We start from the raw sequence: 15,636 nt of genomic DNA, 5'->3' as shown, positions 1-15,636 counted from the left end.
GCACTTAGTACAGTGCTCTGCACACAGTAAGTGCTCAATAAATACTATTGAATGAACCCACATATTCAATCCATCACTAAATCCTGTCTGTCCCATCTTCACGACATCACTAAAATCCACCCTTTCCTCTCCATCCAAACTGCTACCACGTTAATATAATCACTCATCCTATCCCAGCGTGGCTCAGTGGAAAGAGCACTGGCTTTGGAGTCAGAGGTCATGGGTTCAAATCCCGGCTCCGCCAACTGTCAGCTGTGTGACTTTGAGCAAGTCACTTTACTTCTCTGTGCCTCAGTTACCTCAGCTGTAAAATGGGGATTAAGACTGTGAGCCCCCCATGGGACAACCTGATCACCTTGTAACCTCCCCAGCGCTTAGAACAGTGCTTTGCACACAGTAAGCGCTTAACAAATGCCATCATCATCATCATTATTATTATTATTATAGAGAAGCAGCGTGGCTCAGTGGAAAGAGCCTGGGCTTGGGAGTCAGAGGTCATGGGTTCGAATCCTGGCTCTGCCACATGTCTGCTGTGTGACCTTGGGCAAGTCACTTAATTTCTCTGAGCCCCAGTGACCTCATCTGTAAAATGGGGATTAAGATTGTGAGCCCCATGTGGGACAACCTGATCACCTTGTATCCCCCCCAGTGCTTAGAACAGTGTTTTGCACATAGTAAGCGCTTAACAAATGCCATCATTATTATTATTATTATTATTACTGCATCAGCCTCCTTGCTGACTGCCCAGCCCTCTGTCTCTCCCCACTCTAGTCAAAACTTCATCCTGCTGTCCAGATCACCTTTCTACAGAAACGTTCAGGACATGTCACCCGGCTCCTCAAAAAACTCCTGTGGTTGCCCATCCACCTCCTTATCAAACAAAAACTCCTCACCACTGGCTTTAAAGCACTTAATCACCTTGTCTCCTCCTACCTCACCTCATTACTCTCTTACTACAGCCCAGCCCACACACTTGGCTCCTCTAATGCTAAACTTCTCACTGTGCCTCCATCTCACATCTCACCACTGACCCCACAGCCATGTCCTGTCTCTGACCTAGAATTCCCTCCCTCCTCAAATCCAAAAATTACTCTCCCCTCCCTTCAAAGCCTTTATTGAAGACACATCTCCTCCAAGAGGCCTTCCCTGACTATGACCCCCTTCCTCTTCTCCCACTCCTTTCTATGTTGCCCTGACCTGCTCCCTTTGTTCTTCCCCCCTCTCAGCCCCACAACACTTATGTACATATCTGTAATTTATTTAGCTGTATTAATGTCTGTCTCCCCCCTTCTAGACTATAAATTCCTTGTGGACAGGGAATGTGTCTGTTTATTGCTGTATTGTACCCTTCCAAGGGCTTAGTTCAGTGCTCTTCACAGTAATTTGTACTTTGCCAAATTTGCCGATTTGTAATAATAATAATAATAATAATGTTGGTATTTGTTAAGTGCTTACTATGTGCCAAGCACTGTTCTAAGCGCTGGGGTGGATACAAGGTAATCAGGTTGTCCTACGTGGGACTCACAGTCTTCATCCCCATTTTACAGATGACGGAACTGAGGCCCAGAGAAGTTAAGTGACTTGCCCAAAATCACACAGCTGACAAGTGGCAGAGCCAGGATTTGAACCCACGACCTCGGACTCCAAAGCCCGGGCTCTTTCCACTGAGCCACGCTGCTTTCCTTGTACTTCCCAGTCGCTTAGTACAGTGCTCTGCACACAGTAAGCACTCAATAAATACAACTGAATGAATGAATTAGCACTCAGGAAATGCGACTGAATAAATGAACAAATGAACCAGGTTGGACACAGTCCATGTTCCACATGGGGCTCACAATCTTAATCTCCATTTTACAGATGAGGGAACAGAGGCACAGAAGTGAAGTGACTTGCCCAAGGTCACACAGCAGACAAGTGGCAGAGTGGGATTAGAACCCAGGTCCTTCTGACTCTCAGCCCTGTGCTCTTGGTTTTCTGGGCTTGTTGCACCATCCAGCTATGGGACTTTTGGGTCTCATTCTGGAAGCATGGAAGGATGTTATTTTTATTCTGCAATCTCATAATTCAAGCGAGTTGGTTTCAGAATTTCCCTCTTCAACGGTTCTGAATTGTCCAAGGAAATGTATTTTTAACATGGAATTTCCTGAAAGTTTGGGCCCTTCAGCACTAGCTAGCATGGATTACTGAGGCCGGTTGTGGAACCTCCTTCCCCAGAGGGGTGGGTGGTTTAGGTGCCTCAAAAGGCCTGGAGATAAGAAGGCCAGACTAGGCCAGCTCAAGGCCCTTTCAGGGCTATGATTTCCTGCCAGAAAATTGCCCTTTTGTCCGGAAAATAACTAGGCTCCTAATCTTCAAATCTAACCCCGCCCCCCTGCATTTGGGAAACTAAACCTTTCTCCCCTTCACCTCCTGCCAAAGGGGAGCACCATTAACCCACAGGGTTTTATGGAGGGTGTGGCTGATTGGTAAATCAGGCAGCAGTGTCAAGGGCACGGCCTGACCTTCGGGAGAAACAGCTCTGTTTATTTTATTCACCCCCTGGTCCCAGCAAGCTGAAGAAAAGCAAATCACACACACCACCTCCCTCTCCCAAAGAAAAACAACCCTCAAACCCTCTTCCTTTTAAAAACAATCTTCACAAGGCACCTTCAACAACCTCCCGGCCAGGTCATTCAACACAGGGAACATTTTATGAGCGCTATTTAAAAGAAAAAAAAGAAAAAGGGTGGAAGAGTACACTAAATTTGTATTTACTTGATTCAATCTCAATGCTGTCATTCTGGCAGAAGGATATGGAATCAGCGGTGCAGGCTTCTTGGGATGCATGATCTCACTGCTTCAGACTCTTAATAAAAAGATACTTCATGAAGCTAAGTCATATTTCTCCCACCCTCTCCTTTGGGATTTTGTAGGCAAGGCTGTAAACTTGATGGAGTTTAAAGTTGAGGTGTCATGTTTTTGTCCTCTCTTTTCCAAACACTGACCTTCCAGCCTTCCCGTGTAAATCTGACACTTCAAGTGAAATTAGGATTTCCTGTCTGACCTAGATCTCTTAAATACCAGGTCGCTTGGTCTTGGCTGCACTGAATTTGGAGGCAATTAATTCCTCCCCTGCTTCAAATTCTTTCTGAACCTCCTTGCTCGTCACCAACTAAACTATAAATGAAGACTCTCAGACTAGATAAACACCTGTTCAATTACCCAAATTTTGGATGATCTGATAGAGCCACAATCAGCTCAAATCATCAACATTTTACTTTATTAACTGGCAAGGCTGTGGCCCGTTCTTCCTCTTCAGTCCTTGCCATGCAGAACGCTTTTTTTATGGTATTTGCTAAGAGCACACCATGTGCCATGCACTGTTCTAGTGAAGTGACTTGCCCCAGGTCACAGAGCCAACAAGTGGTGGAGCCAGGATTAGAACTCAGGTCCCTCAGCCGCCCAGGCCTGTGCTCTTTCCACTAGACCACACTGCTTCTCAGTTCTGAAAAGAGTGAAGGGAGAGTAAGGGGAGAAAGAAGGGACAGCTTCAAATGTCTTCACACACTTTTGGAGCTCTATATGCACTGGAAAAGGTGGTCTGCTTTGTGTGCTAATGAGAATTTTGCACCACCGATAACTGTTGGAAACAGACAGGAATATGCTTCTCCACTGACTCAGAAAGAATACCTAAAAAAAAACAAGGCAGCCCTCCATACATTCTAATACAAAAAAAAAAGGCACTTCCCACACTTGAATTTTTGTGAACTTTTGGGAAAGTGGGTAAAACTACAGGGAAAAAGGAAAGAGAAAGAAGCAAGAAAAGTCCTTGTCGAAGCATACAAAGAAGCCGAGGTAGAGCTTGGGAGTCTGGGGCAAAGTTCCAAAGGATCCCGTTTTCCTCGGCAGCTCTCAACACAACAACACACCCACTAAAATCATGGCTCCAATACGCTTGGGGAGGCCAAGAGGAATGGTGTGATTGTTGTGGTGAGCTGGCCAGTCAATAAAAGGGACAGCTCAGAGGGAATCGGTAGCTAATAATAATAATGATACTTAAGCACTTACTACGTGCCACGCACTGTTCTAAGCACTGGGGCAGATACAAATTAACCAGTCTGGACACAGCCCATGTCCCAGATGGGGCTCACACTCAATCCCCATTTTACAGATGAGGTAACTGAGGCACAGAGTAATTAAGTGCCTTGCCCAAGGTCATACAGCAGATATGTGGCAGAGCCTGAATTAGAACCTAGGTCCTTCCGACTCTTAGGCCCATGCTCTATCCACTAAACCATGCTGTGGGCCCAAACCTCAGATTGTGGGATCACGTGCCAGTTGGCCAATATGCACTGAGTAAGCGCTCAAGAAATATGATTCACTGATTGATGTTAACAATAAAATTATCACAGAACCTGTAGAATAGACAGGAAAATGAAACACTGCCTCCTCTTCCTTCTCCCAGGCCAATCCCGCTCAACCCCTAAGCCCAAAAGAAATCAGGCACTGGGGATTAAAAGGAATGTATACCCCTAGTTTTTATTTTCTATTCCCGGCAGCTTGTTTTTTGTGGGGATCTGTGCGGATAGAGAAACTCTTTACTCCCTACAGAGAGTTGCCTGGGCCTTCCTGGAGGTCTTGGGCATATCTGGAATAGAAGGAGATCAGCGCTGGTCACAGAGAACTTTAAAACCGCAGGTAGCCAATGGAGGGAACCTCCACCTCCTGCATAATTGTGTCTGGCTCTGAAGCCCTCACCACTTTGGAAGGTTGTAAGGAATTTGATTCAAGGGTGAGCGATCCCTTTTAACATTCCACACTAAACATCACTCAAGTCTTCAGACCTGCCGAACGCAGGGATGCATTAGCTCCCCCCCACAGCATGGCTGTACTTTTTTCCCCTGTCTTTTGCTCCCTTTTCTGGACTACTTCTTGCCGTCGTCCTTTCCCTGATCCACATCCCCTCTTGCTTCCTTCGGCCACATTCATTCTTTCAATCGTTTTTATTGAGCACTCGCTGTGTGCAGAGCACCGTACGAAGCACTTGGAAGAGTACAATATAACGAGGACTCAAAAGGACTCTTTGTTTGTCTGCCTCATTCTGCCACAGTTCTATTCCGCCACCCCACACGCCGAATCTTATCAACAAAGCCAAGGGTGGATGGACATGAAACAGGCAAGAGCTGCTGGGTTTCAGAGGACGGAAAGGTAGAATACTTAATGGAGTGAGCTGTTTCGGGCTTGGGATCTTGGAGACACTGATGGAAGAAACCCATTCCTGCTGTGGTTAGGATCCACGCCAATCCCAATTAGTGCATTCCAAACAGGGGATATCTACCCCTCCCTCTAGCAAAATGCCTGAGTTCTAATCCAATCAATCAATCAATGGTATTTATTGAGTGCTTACTGCGTGCAGGGCACTGTACTATGTACTTGGGAGAGTACAGTATAATAGACTTAGTAGACACATTCCCTACCCATAATGAGCTTACAGTTTAGAGGGGAAATTACAGGCTCCACCACTTTTTTTTATGGTATTTGTTAAAAGCTTACTGTATGCCAGGCACTTTTCTAGGCACACTTCTCTGCTCTGTGACCTTGCGCAAGTCATTCATTCATTCATTCATTCAATCGTATTTATTGAGCGCTTACTGTGTGCAGAGCACTGTACTAAGCGCTTGGGAAGTACAAGTTGGCAACATATAGAGACGGTCCCTACCCAACAACGGTCTCACATCAATCGTATTTATTGAGCGCTTACTGTGTGCAGAGCACTGTACTAAGCGCTCACAGTCTAGAAGGGGGAGAGAGACAACAAAACAAAACATGTAGACAGGTGTCAAGTCATCAGAATAAATAGAAGTAAAGTCACTTAACTGCTCCACATTTCAGCAAAATGGGGGCTCAATACCCATTCCCCTTAGGAGATGAGTCCTTCATAGGTCACATCATGGACAGACGGACAATGTTCGCCCTGCATATCCTGGATCAACCCCAGTTCTTAGAACAGTCCTTTGCACATAGTAAGTGCTTAATAAATGCCATTATTATTATTATTATTATTATTAGAACTGTGCTTGGAACATTCTAAGTTCTTAAATATCACAATTATGGTTACTATTATTAATGCTTGATAATGTCTCAAGGACAGACCCCAGGAAAAGATGCAAATAGTTGGTGTCTTCCCTAATTTAAAATATTTGCTCAAGGGCTAAGAGGGTTCCTCTGAGCTTCTGACAACACCAGATGCCTGGGGCAGCCAAATTATTTACTTGATCAGTTTTCCTCTCCGCAAAAATGAGGCTTTTAGATACACCCCAGCAGGAGGTAGAGTGGGGATTAGAGTACAGCCAATAGTTTAATTGTTTGAAAATCTGGGGTAGCCTAATGAATCTGCCTCTTCCTCTCTTATCCACATTAGTCAAGCACTTCTTCGGAGGAAAGGGAAAGTTTAAATAGGACTTGCCCAACTGCTATGAAACTTTTTTTTGACAGGGCTACAGATGCATAAACAAATAGCCATAACAAAATTTGCACACACAATCTTCTAGCCCATCAGCAAGCTCCCTGAGGGCGATGATGGAAAGCAGAATCTCAAGTAGATAGAAAAGTGGCTGGTGTCTAATGACAGGTTATTCCAGATTCTTCAGGCTCAAACATGTAATGGAGATAACGTATTAAGATAATATGTTTAACTCAGTACAATGATTAGCACAGAGTAAACACTTCAGAAATAACACAATTAATAGTAACAATAATAATGATGTTGGCTATGTTGTGGACACATTTTGCCTAAGCTTATTGGACACTCACGCCAACTTGCTTTGGCATTTGGCCAGTTTCAAGCTTCACAATAGCTACAATGTCTCTACCTGATGATTGAGATGGTAAGGAAGAACAGAACAACGAAACCCCATGACATCAGTCCAATCAATCAACCGATCGAGCAATGGAATTTATTAAGTTCCATTTATTTATTAATTTATGGGACTTTATGGGACTTTATTTAGGGAACATAATCATTTATTTATTTATTTATTAAAGCAACTATGGGGTGGGCTGGCCAAGCCCTTCCTTGGGGCCTTCTAGGGTCATCTTCCCACCCAAAGACTGTCACTTGGGAACATTTCTGCTGCTTCTGTTGTACTGTACTCCCCCAAGCACTTAGTACAGTGCTCTGCACCTAATAAGCGCTCATTATATACCATTGTTTGATTGACTGATAGGATGGAGGAAGATAAGGAGTGTGGTTTAGCTATCTTTAAGATACCCATATCAAGAGAGGCATTGAAAGCTCTGCTTTTAACTACAGTGAAGACCCAAGGTCAGCAAGAAACTGCAGAGGGGCTGGAGATGCTTTGGAAGGTGCCCAAGAGAATGTTGAGTGAATAATAATAATTAATAATAATAATGGTATATGCTAAGCACTTATTATGTGCCAAGCACTGCTGTTCTAAGCACCGGGGTGGATACAAGGTTAATGGGTTGTCCCGCGTGGGGCTTACAGTCTTAGTCCCCATTTTCCAGATGAGGTAACTGAGGCCCAGAGAAGTGAAGTGGCTTGCCCAAAGTCACACAGCAGACAAGTGGCAGAGCCAGGATGAGAACTCACGCCCTCTGACTCCCAAGCTCTTGCCACTGAGCCAAGCACTCAACCCTGCCTAGTTTGATTTTATTTCTCCCTTCAGCAGCACGGCGTGGTGGATTGAACACGGGCCTGGGAGTCGGAATGTCGTGGGTTCTAATCCCGGCTCTGCTACTTGTCTGCTGTGAGGCCTTGGGCAAGTCACTTCACTTCCCTGGGCCTCAGTGCCTTCATCTGTAAGATGGGGATCGAGACCGTGAGCCCCAGGTGGGACAGGGACTGTGTCCAACCCATTTTGCTTCTATCCACCCTAGCACTTAGTACAGTGCCTTGGACATAGTAAGGGCTTAAAGATTCATTCATTCAATCGTATTTATTGAGCGCTTACTGTGTGCGGAGCACTGTACTAAACACACGTATTACTATTATTTTCTCCAAGATTTGGTCCACAGCTGCTGTTTTCCCATCTCTCCCTCTCCTTTTCTTTCTTATAAAATGATAATAATAATAATGGCATTTGTTAAGCTCTTACTATGTGCAGAGCACTGTTCTAAGCTCTGGGGGGGTTACAAGGTGATCAAGTTGTCCCACATGAGGCTCACAGTCTTAATCCCCATTTTACAGATGAGGCAACTGAGGCTCAGAGAATCAGTCAATCGTATTTATTGAGCGCTTACTGTGTGCAGAGCACTGTACTAAGCACTTGCGAAGTACAAGTTCGCAACATATAGAGACAGTCCCTACCCAACAGTGGGCTCACAGTCTAAAAGGAAGTTAAGAGAAGTTAAGTGACTTGCCCAAAGTCACACTGCAGACATGTGGCGGAGTCGGAATTCAAACCCAAGACCTCTGGCTCCAAAGCCCGTGCTCTTTCCACTGAGCCACGGAGCTCCTCCTATCCTCCTTATCATCCTTAATACTTTTTTTTAGAAAAAAAACTTTTCCTTTGAGGGAAGGAGGAAGGGAACCATATGGGTGCTTTACTGGAGTGAGTCCAATCAAATGGGAAACGTCAGGGATAGGAGGATGGGAAAGGATATCCAAAGACACCAATTCACTGGTCTATGCCAGGATTTTTAAGTGGAGGAAAAAAAACACAACACTATCTTGAAGGGGATGGAGCTCCATGGACCCCATCCTTTATCCTCTAACTATTCTGTGGAGTCCATCAATCTGTGGTATTTATTGAATATTTACTGTGTGCACAGCACTGTACTAAGAGTTGCTGTGATTTTTTGCCCCGACGTTGAATGACTAGAGCCGTTTCCTGCTATTTGGGACTGGAACAAGCGGCCATCAAAGCTCCAAACCGGGTCAACATGCAAGTCCAGATGGAGCGCATCATTTCTTAGTGGGCCTTTATTTGGGCCATGAGCTTGAACCCTTGTACATAACACTCAACTGCTAAAGATCACTTTGTGGCTATGGCCTGCCGCAGTACGCCACCTGACAAAGATCGTTGGCAAAACCTTTCGGAAAAGAAACAAATCAAGCTTGCTTTCGTCTTTAACAATCAACCATTAAGAGAAATTTGAAAGAGCCCTGTGTGTCCATGAAGTAGCTTTGGCCAGACAGTCATCATTTCTCCTTCGAGGCATGAAGCAGGGCTGAGGTTGGAAAAGAGAGGCAGAGAGGTATGGAGCAGCACAAGTTAAGCCTAACCAAGACCTGGCTTTTTTTTTTTTTACCACGCTCATTTTTTTTTACCATGACGCTTTTTGTCCAGATCATTATTTCATCGCTAATTATTTTATCATCTCTCAGGCTGTCTAGCTAAGGGTTCCAAACCCCTTCTTTTCCACCTGGATTTGTTACTGTGCCCGTGGTTAATTAGTTTAATTGGACAAATGTCTGGTCCAAAATAACTGGCTTAGAAATACTTGGGTGAGAACAGCAAAGAAAACTGCAGGTTGGTTCACTGTCTCCAGTAATCAGACTCAGGAGGGACTTACGCACATAAACAAATGAAACATACTCCCATTTCCCCCCTTTTGGAGTCCCTGATGTCACTCTGCTGGTTTCTGCTCCAAGGGCACGCCTAATAATAATAATAATAATACTTATGGTATTTGTTAAGCACTTAGTGTATGCCATGGACTATTCTGGGGTAAATACAAGGTAATGAGGTTGTCCCACGTGGAGCTCACAGTCTCAATCCCCGTTTTACAGATGAGGTAACTGAGGCACAGAGAAGTGAAGCGACTTGCCCAAGGCCACACAGCAGACAAGTGGCGGAACGGGATTAGAACGCACAACATCTGACTCCCAAGCCCAGGCTCTTTCCACTAAACCACGAATGCTTTCAAGAGTCAGGACCACCCCCTCTGATTCATGGTAAGGCTGGGGGTGCATTGCTGTTGGATGCAGTTCTCAAAGTTTCTCGAAATAAAAATATAGACTGAGGATAAGCATCCTACAAGCTTTAAAAATGAACCAGTGTATGAACTGGCCAGCCCAGCCTTGGGAACCTAGAAGCTTGGGCAAAGGGAGAAAAAAAACAAACAAACCCAGAGTTGGCATGTCCACAGGAAGAGTGAAACAACTCTGAATGCGGGTGACCCTTAATTCTTCCAGAGCACAAGTTAACCCTCAACAGGGTCACCCGATTTGGAATTACCCATCTGGAGTGGAATGAAGCAGTTGCATCACCAGATTGGAGCTGAAAAATCAGGTTTAGAACTGGAACTTATTACACAAGATTACACGTACACCGAAAAGAGAACCAGGAAGGTCATGGGACAAGTTGGAAGGAATGCTCACTATTCGGTGTCTTTGCTGCTGGCCCAAACGGAGGGAGCCCTTACCTCTCTCCTCCCCAGAAGAGGAAGATGATCCTAACCCCTTTGTTGTTTTTTTTAAAAAACTGAAGAAATGAGGAGTAAGGAGTAGGAGCTGATTAACCCTCATCCCCCATTCCCTTCCTTTCTGGAGGAGGAAGAAGAGTCGGGGTGTTTAGTTGGATGGATGGATGGCTGACTACCGAGAGCAGGGGAGGAAGCTGCTGTAGGGACTGTCTCTATATGCTGCCGACTTGTACTTCCCAAGCGGTTAGTACAGTGCTCTGCACATAGTAAGCGCTCAATAAATACGATTGAATGATTGATTGATTATCAGCTTCAGGGTAATAAGGCTCCAGGAACCTTCTAATAATGGAGCTTAGTAAAAGTTTCTTTGTAAAGGTTTTGGCGGGACGGTTAGAAAAACATGACCCCACTGTCAAGCCACAAGATCCGGCCCAAGCTAGGCGCTCTCAGGGAAAGTGGCCCCCTCCCCAAACATATATACACATAAACATACACACACACCCCCTCCCCAAACATACACACACATACACACACGCCCCCTCCCCAAACATACACACACACACACACACACACACACACAGATATTCCCCCCAACTTTTTAGGATGCCGGCAGCCTCCCAAGACTTTGTTTCCCCAGGAGAAAGTAGAGGATTTTGTTCAGGGAGACCCCCCAGGATGGAGGTCCCCCTTCTAGACTGTGAGCCCGCTGTTGGGTAGGGACCGTCTCCATATGTTGCTAACTTGTACTTCCCAAGCGCTTAGTACAGTGCTCTGCACACAGTAAGTGCTCAATAAATACAAATGAATGAATGAATGGTCTGCTGTGTGAACTTGGGCAAGCCACTTCACTTCTCCGGGCCTCAGTGACCTCATCTGCACAATGGGGATGAAGACTGTGAGCCCCATGTGGGACAACCTGTTGCCCTCGCCTCCACGCCAAGGTTCAGAAGAGCGCTGGGCACAGAGTAAGCGCTTAAGGAACGGAACCTAATGCTGATGATGATTTAAGCAGCGTGTCTTTGTGGCAAGGGCATGGGCGTCACAGGTCATGGGTTCCAATCCCCGCTCTGCCACTTGTCAGCTGTGTAACTCTGGGCAAGTCACTTCGTTTCTTCATTCAACCGTATTTATTGAGCACTTACTGTGTGCAGAGCACTGTACTAAGCGCTTGGGAAGTACAAGTTGGCAACATACAGAAACGGTCCCTACCCAACAGCGGGCTCACAGTCTAGAAGGGGGAGACAGACAACAAAATGTGGTGGAGCCGGGATTAGAACCCAAGACCTCTGACTCTCAAGCCCGGGCTCTTTTCACTGAGCCACGCTGTATCCTCTTCTCCGCTGTATCATACTTCTCTATGCTTCAGTTCCCTCCTCTATAAAATGGAAATTAAGACTGTGAGCAGCGTGGCTTAGTGGAAGGAGCCCAGCCTTGGGAGTCGGAGGTGATGGGTTCAAATCCCCGCTCTGCCACTTGTCAGCTGTGTGACTCTGGGCAAGTCACTTCACTCCTTTGGGCCTCAGTTCCCTCCTCTGTAAAATGGGGATGAATACTGTGAGCCCCACATGGGACAACCTGATCACCTTGTAATAATAATAATAATAATAGCATTTGTTAAGCACTTACTATGTGCAAAGCACTGTTCTAAGCACTGGGGGGATACCAGGTGATCAGGTGGTCCCACCTGGGGCTCACAATCTTCATCCCCATTTTACTGATGAGGTAACGGGCACAGAGAAGTTAAGTGACTTGCCCAAAGTCACACAACAGACATTCATTCATTGATTCAATCGTACTTATTGAGTGCTTACTTTCATTCATTCAATCGTACTTATTGAGCACTTACTGTGTGCAAGTGCTTGGGAAGTACAAGTTGGCAACATCTAGAGACGGTCCCTACCCAACAACGGGCTCACAGTCTAGAAGGGGGAGACAGACAACAAAATGTGGGGGGTCGGGATTAGAACCCAAGACCTCTGACTCCCAATAACAATAATAATAACAATGGAATTTGTTAAGCGCTTACTATGTGAAAAGCACTGTTCTAAGCGCTGGGGAGGTTACACAGTGATGAGGTTGTCCCACGGGGGGCTCACAGTCTTCGTCCCCATTTTACAGATGAGGGAACTGCGGCCCAGAGAAGTGAAGTGACTTGCCCTAAGTCACACAGCTGTCAATCGGCAGAGCAGGGATTTGAACCCATGACCTCTGACTCCAAAGCCCGGGCTCTTTCCACTGAGCCACACTGTATCCTCCCCAGTGCTTAGAACAGTGCTGGGCACAAAGTAAGCGCTTAACAAATGCCATCATTATTATTATCATTATGATTGGGGTGGGGTCTGGGATGGAGACTGACCTCTTGAAGGTGGTCTCCATGTCCTTGATCTGCTTTTGGCTGAATAATAATAATAATGATAATGGCATTTATTAAGCACTTACTATGTGCAAAGCACTGTTCTAAGCTCTGGGGAGGTTACAAGGGGATCAGGTTGTCCCACGGGGGGCTCACAGTCTTAATCGCCATTTGACAGATGAGGTAACTGAGGCACAGAGAAGTGAAGTGACTTGCCCAAAGTCACCCGGCTGACAAGTGGCGGAGCTGGGATTTGAACCCATGACCTCTGACTCCAAAGCCCGGGCTCTTTCCACTGAGCCACGCTGTATCCTCCCCCGCGCTTAGAACAGTGCTGGGCACATAGTAAGCGATTAACAAATGCCATCATCATTATCATTGTTATTATGATAATGACTCCAAAGCCCGGGCTCTCTGCACTGAGCCACTTTGTATCCTCCCGAGCGCTTAGAACAGTACTGGGCACATAGTAAGCGCTTAACAAATGCCATTATCATTATCATTATTATTATTATTATTAGAGCAGTGTATTGCACATAGTAAGTGCTTAACAAATGCCATACCATTATCATTATTATTATTATTATGACTCCAAAGCCCGGGCTCTCTGAACTGAGCCACGCTGTATTCTCCCCAGTGCTTAGAAAAGTGCTGGGCACGAAGTAAGCGCTTAACAAATGCCATCATCATTATCATTATGATGATGATGATGATGATGATGATTAGAACAGTGCTTTGCACATGGTCAGCGCTTAACAAATGCCATCATCGTTATCATCATCATTATTATTATTATTATTATTATTACTCCAAAGCCCGGGCTCTCTGTACTGAGCCACGCTGTATCCCCCCACAGTGCTTAGAACAGTGCTGGGCACATAGTAAGCGCTTAATAAATGCCATCATCATTATGATTATGATGATGATGATGATGATTGGAACAGTGGTGGGCACACAGTAAGCGCTTAACAAATGCCATCATCATTATGATTATGATGATGATGATGATTAAAACAGTGGTGGGCACATAGTAAGCGCTTAACAAGCGCTTGCTCGTTCAAGCTCTCATCCTATCCCGCCTGGACTACTGCATCAGCCTTCTCTCTGATCTCCCATCCTCGTGTCTCTCCCCACTTTAATCTATACTTCATGCTGCTGCTCGGATTGTCTTTGTCCAGAAACGCTCGGGGCATGTTACTCCCCTCCTCAAAAATCTCCTGTGGCTACCAATCAATCTGTGCATCAGGCAGAAACTCCTCACCCTGGGCTTCCAGGCTGTCCATCCCCTCGCCCCCTCCTACCTCCCCTCCCTTCTCTCCTTGTCCAGCCCAGCCCGCACCCTCCGCTCCTCTGTCGCTCACCTCCTCACCGGGCCCTGTTCTCCCCTGTCCCACCGTCGACCCCCGGCCCACGTCCTTCTCTTGGCCCGGAATGCCCTCCCTCTGCCCCTCCGCCAAGCTAGCTCTCTTCCTCCCTTCAAGGCCCTGCTGGGAGCTCACCTCCTCCAGGAGGCCTTCCCAGACTGAGCCCCTTCCTTCCTCTCCCCCTCGTCCCCCTCTCCATCCCCCACCTTACCTCCTTCCCTTCCCCACAGCACCTGTGTATATGTATATATGTTTGTACATATTTATTACTCTATTTATTTTACTTGTACATATCTATTCTATTTATTTTATTTTGTTAGTATGTTTGGTTTGTTCTCTGTCTCCCCCTTTTAGACTGTGAGCCCACTATTGGGTAGGGACCGCCTCTATATGTTGCCAACTTGTACTTCCCAAGCGCTTAGTACAGAGCTCCGGACACAGTAAGCGCTCAATAAATACGACTGATTGATTAACAAATGCCATTATCATTATGATGATGATGATATTAGAACAGTGGTGGGCACATAGTAAGCGCTTAACAAATGCCATCATCATTATGATGATGATGATGATGATAACAGTGCTTTGCACACGGTAAGCGCTTAACAAATGCCATGATGATGATGATGAGATGATGAAGATGATTGGGGTGGGGTCCGGGCCGGGGACTGACCTCTTGAAGGTGGCCTCCATGTCCTTGATCTGCTTTCGGCTGAACTCCTTGAACTCGGTGTAGGGGTTGAAGACCCGGGAGTGTCGGGGCGGGGCGGCCCCCCTGTTGATGCCCTGCCGGCGGCTCAGCAAAGCGCTCAGCTCCTGGTCGGCGTTGGCGGTCATGGCTTTGGCCGGGGGGCCCCCTTCCTCCTCCCCCTCCCCCTCCCCGCCCTCCTCCCCCTCCTCCGGGGCGCCCTCCGGGCCGCTCCCCTCCGCAGCAGGGTCCGGGCCCGGCCGCTCCTGCAGCCTCAGCCTGCGCTGCAGCTTGTGGGCCAGCTCCTCGCCGGCCATGGTCCCCCGGACCCCCCTCCGGACCCCCCTCCGGACCCCGGACACAGACACACACACACACACACACACACACACACACACACACACAGACCCACAGACCCGGGACAGGGAGAACAGGGGAGCCGGGAGCCTGGGGCCGGGGAAGGGGACAGGGAAGGGGACGGGGAGGGGAGAGAAGCCGAGGGGCGGGGCCACAGGGGGATTGAAGGAGCCGCCCCCTCCCCCTCCCCCTCTTCTTTCTTCTTCCCTCTCCTCCCTTTCCCCCTCTTTCTTCGCTTCCCCCTCCCTCTCTTCCCCACTCTCCCTCTCTTCCTTCCCCTCTCCCGCCTTCCTTCCCCCTCCCTCCTTCCTTCCCCTCTCCCTCCTTCCTCTCTCTCTCCCTCCTTCCTTCCTTCCTCACCCTTCCCCTTTCCTTCCCCACCCTTCCCCTTTCCTTCCCCACCCTTCCCCTTTCCTTCCTTTCCCCTCTCTTCCCTCCTTCCCCTCCCCTTCCTTCCCTCCTTCCCCTCTCCCCCTCCCTCCTTCCCCTCTCTTCCCCTCCCTCCT

At 47.0% G+C, this 15,636-nt stretch overlaps 1 protein-coding gene across 1 annotated transcript in view; it reads right to left on the bottom strand.

Annotated features, from left to right (window-relative positions):
• EFHD1 (EF-hand domain family member D1) overlaps positions 1-15,123 on the bottom strand; it is an 84,029-nt gene extending 68,906 nt beyond the window's left edge. Inside the window, exon 1 of the mRNA XM_038747370.1 lies at positions 14,759-15,123. Coding sequence (XP_038603298.1) covers positions 14,759-15,090 — 332 coding nt within the window. The 5' untranslated portion in view covers positions 15,091-15,123. The remainder of the gene's footprint in view (positions 1-14,758) is intronic.
• Between the last annotated feature and the right edge of the window lie 513 nt (positions 15,124-15,636).

The sequence above is a fragment of the Tachyglossus aculeatus genome, chromosome 1, assembly GCF_015852505.1.
Source record: "Tachyglossus aculeatus isolate mTacAcu1 chromosome 1, mTacAcu1.pri, whole genome shotgun sequence".
Taxonomy (NCBI): domain Eukaryota; kingdom Metazoa; phylum Chordata; class Mammalia; order Monotremata; family Tachyglossidae; genus Tachyglossus; species Tachyglossus aculeatus.
Note: the sequence above shows the minus strand (reverse complement) of the source record. Positions and strands in the feature narration are given on the sequence as shown.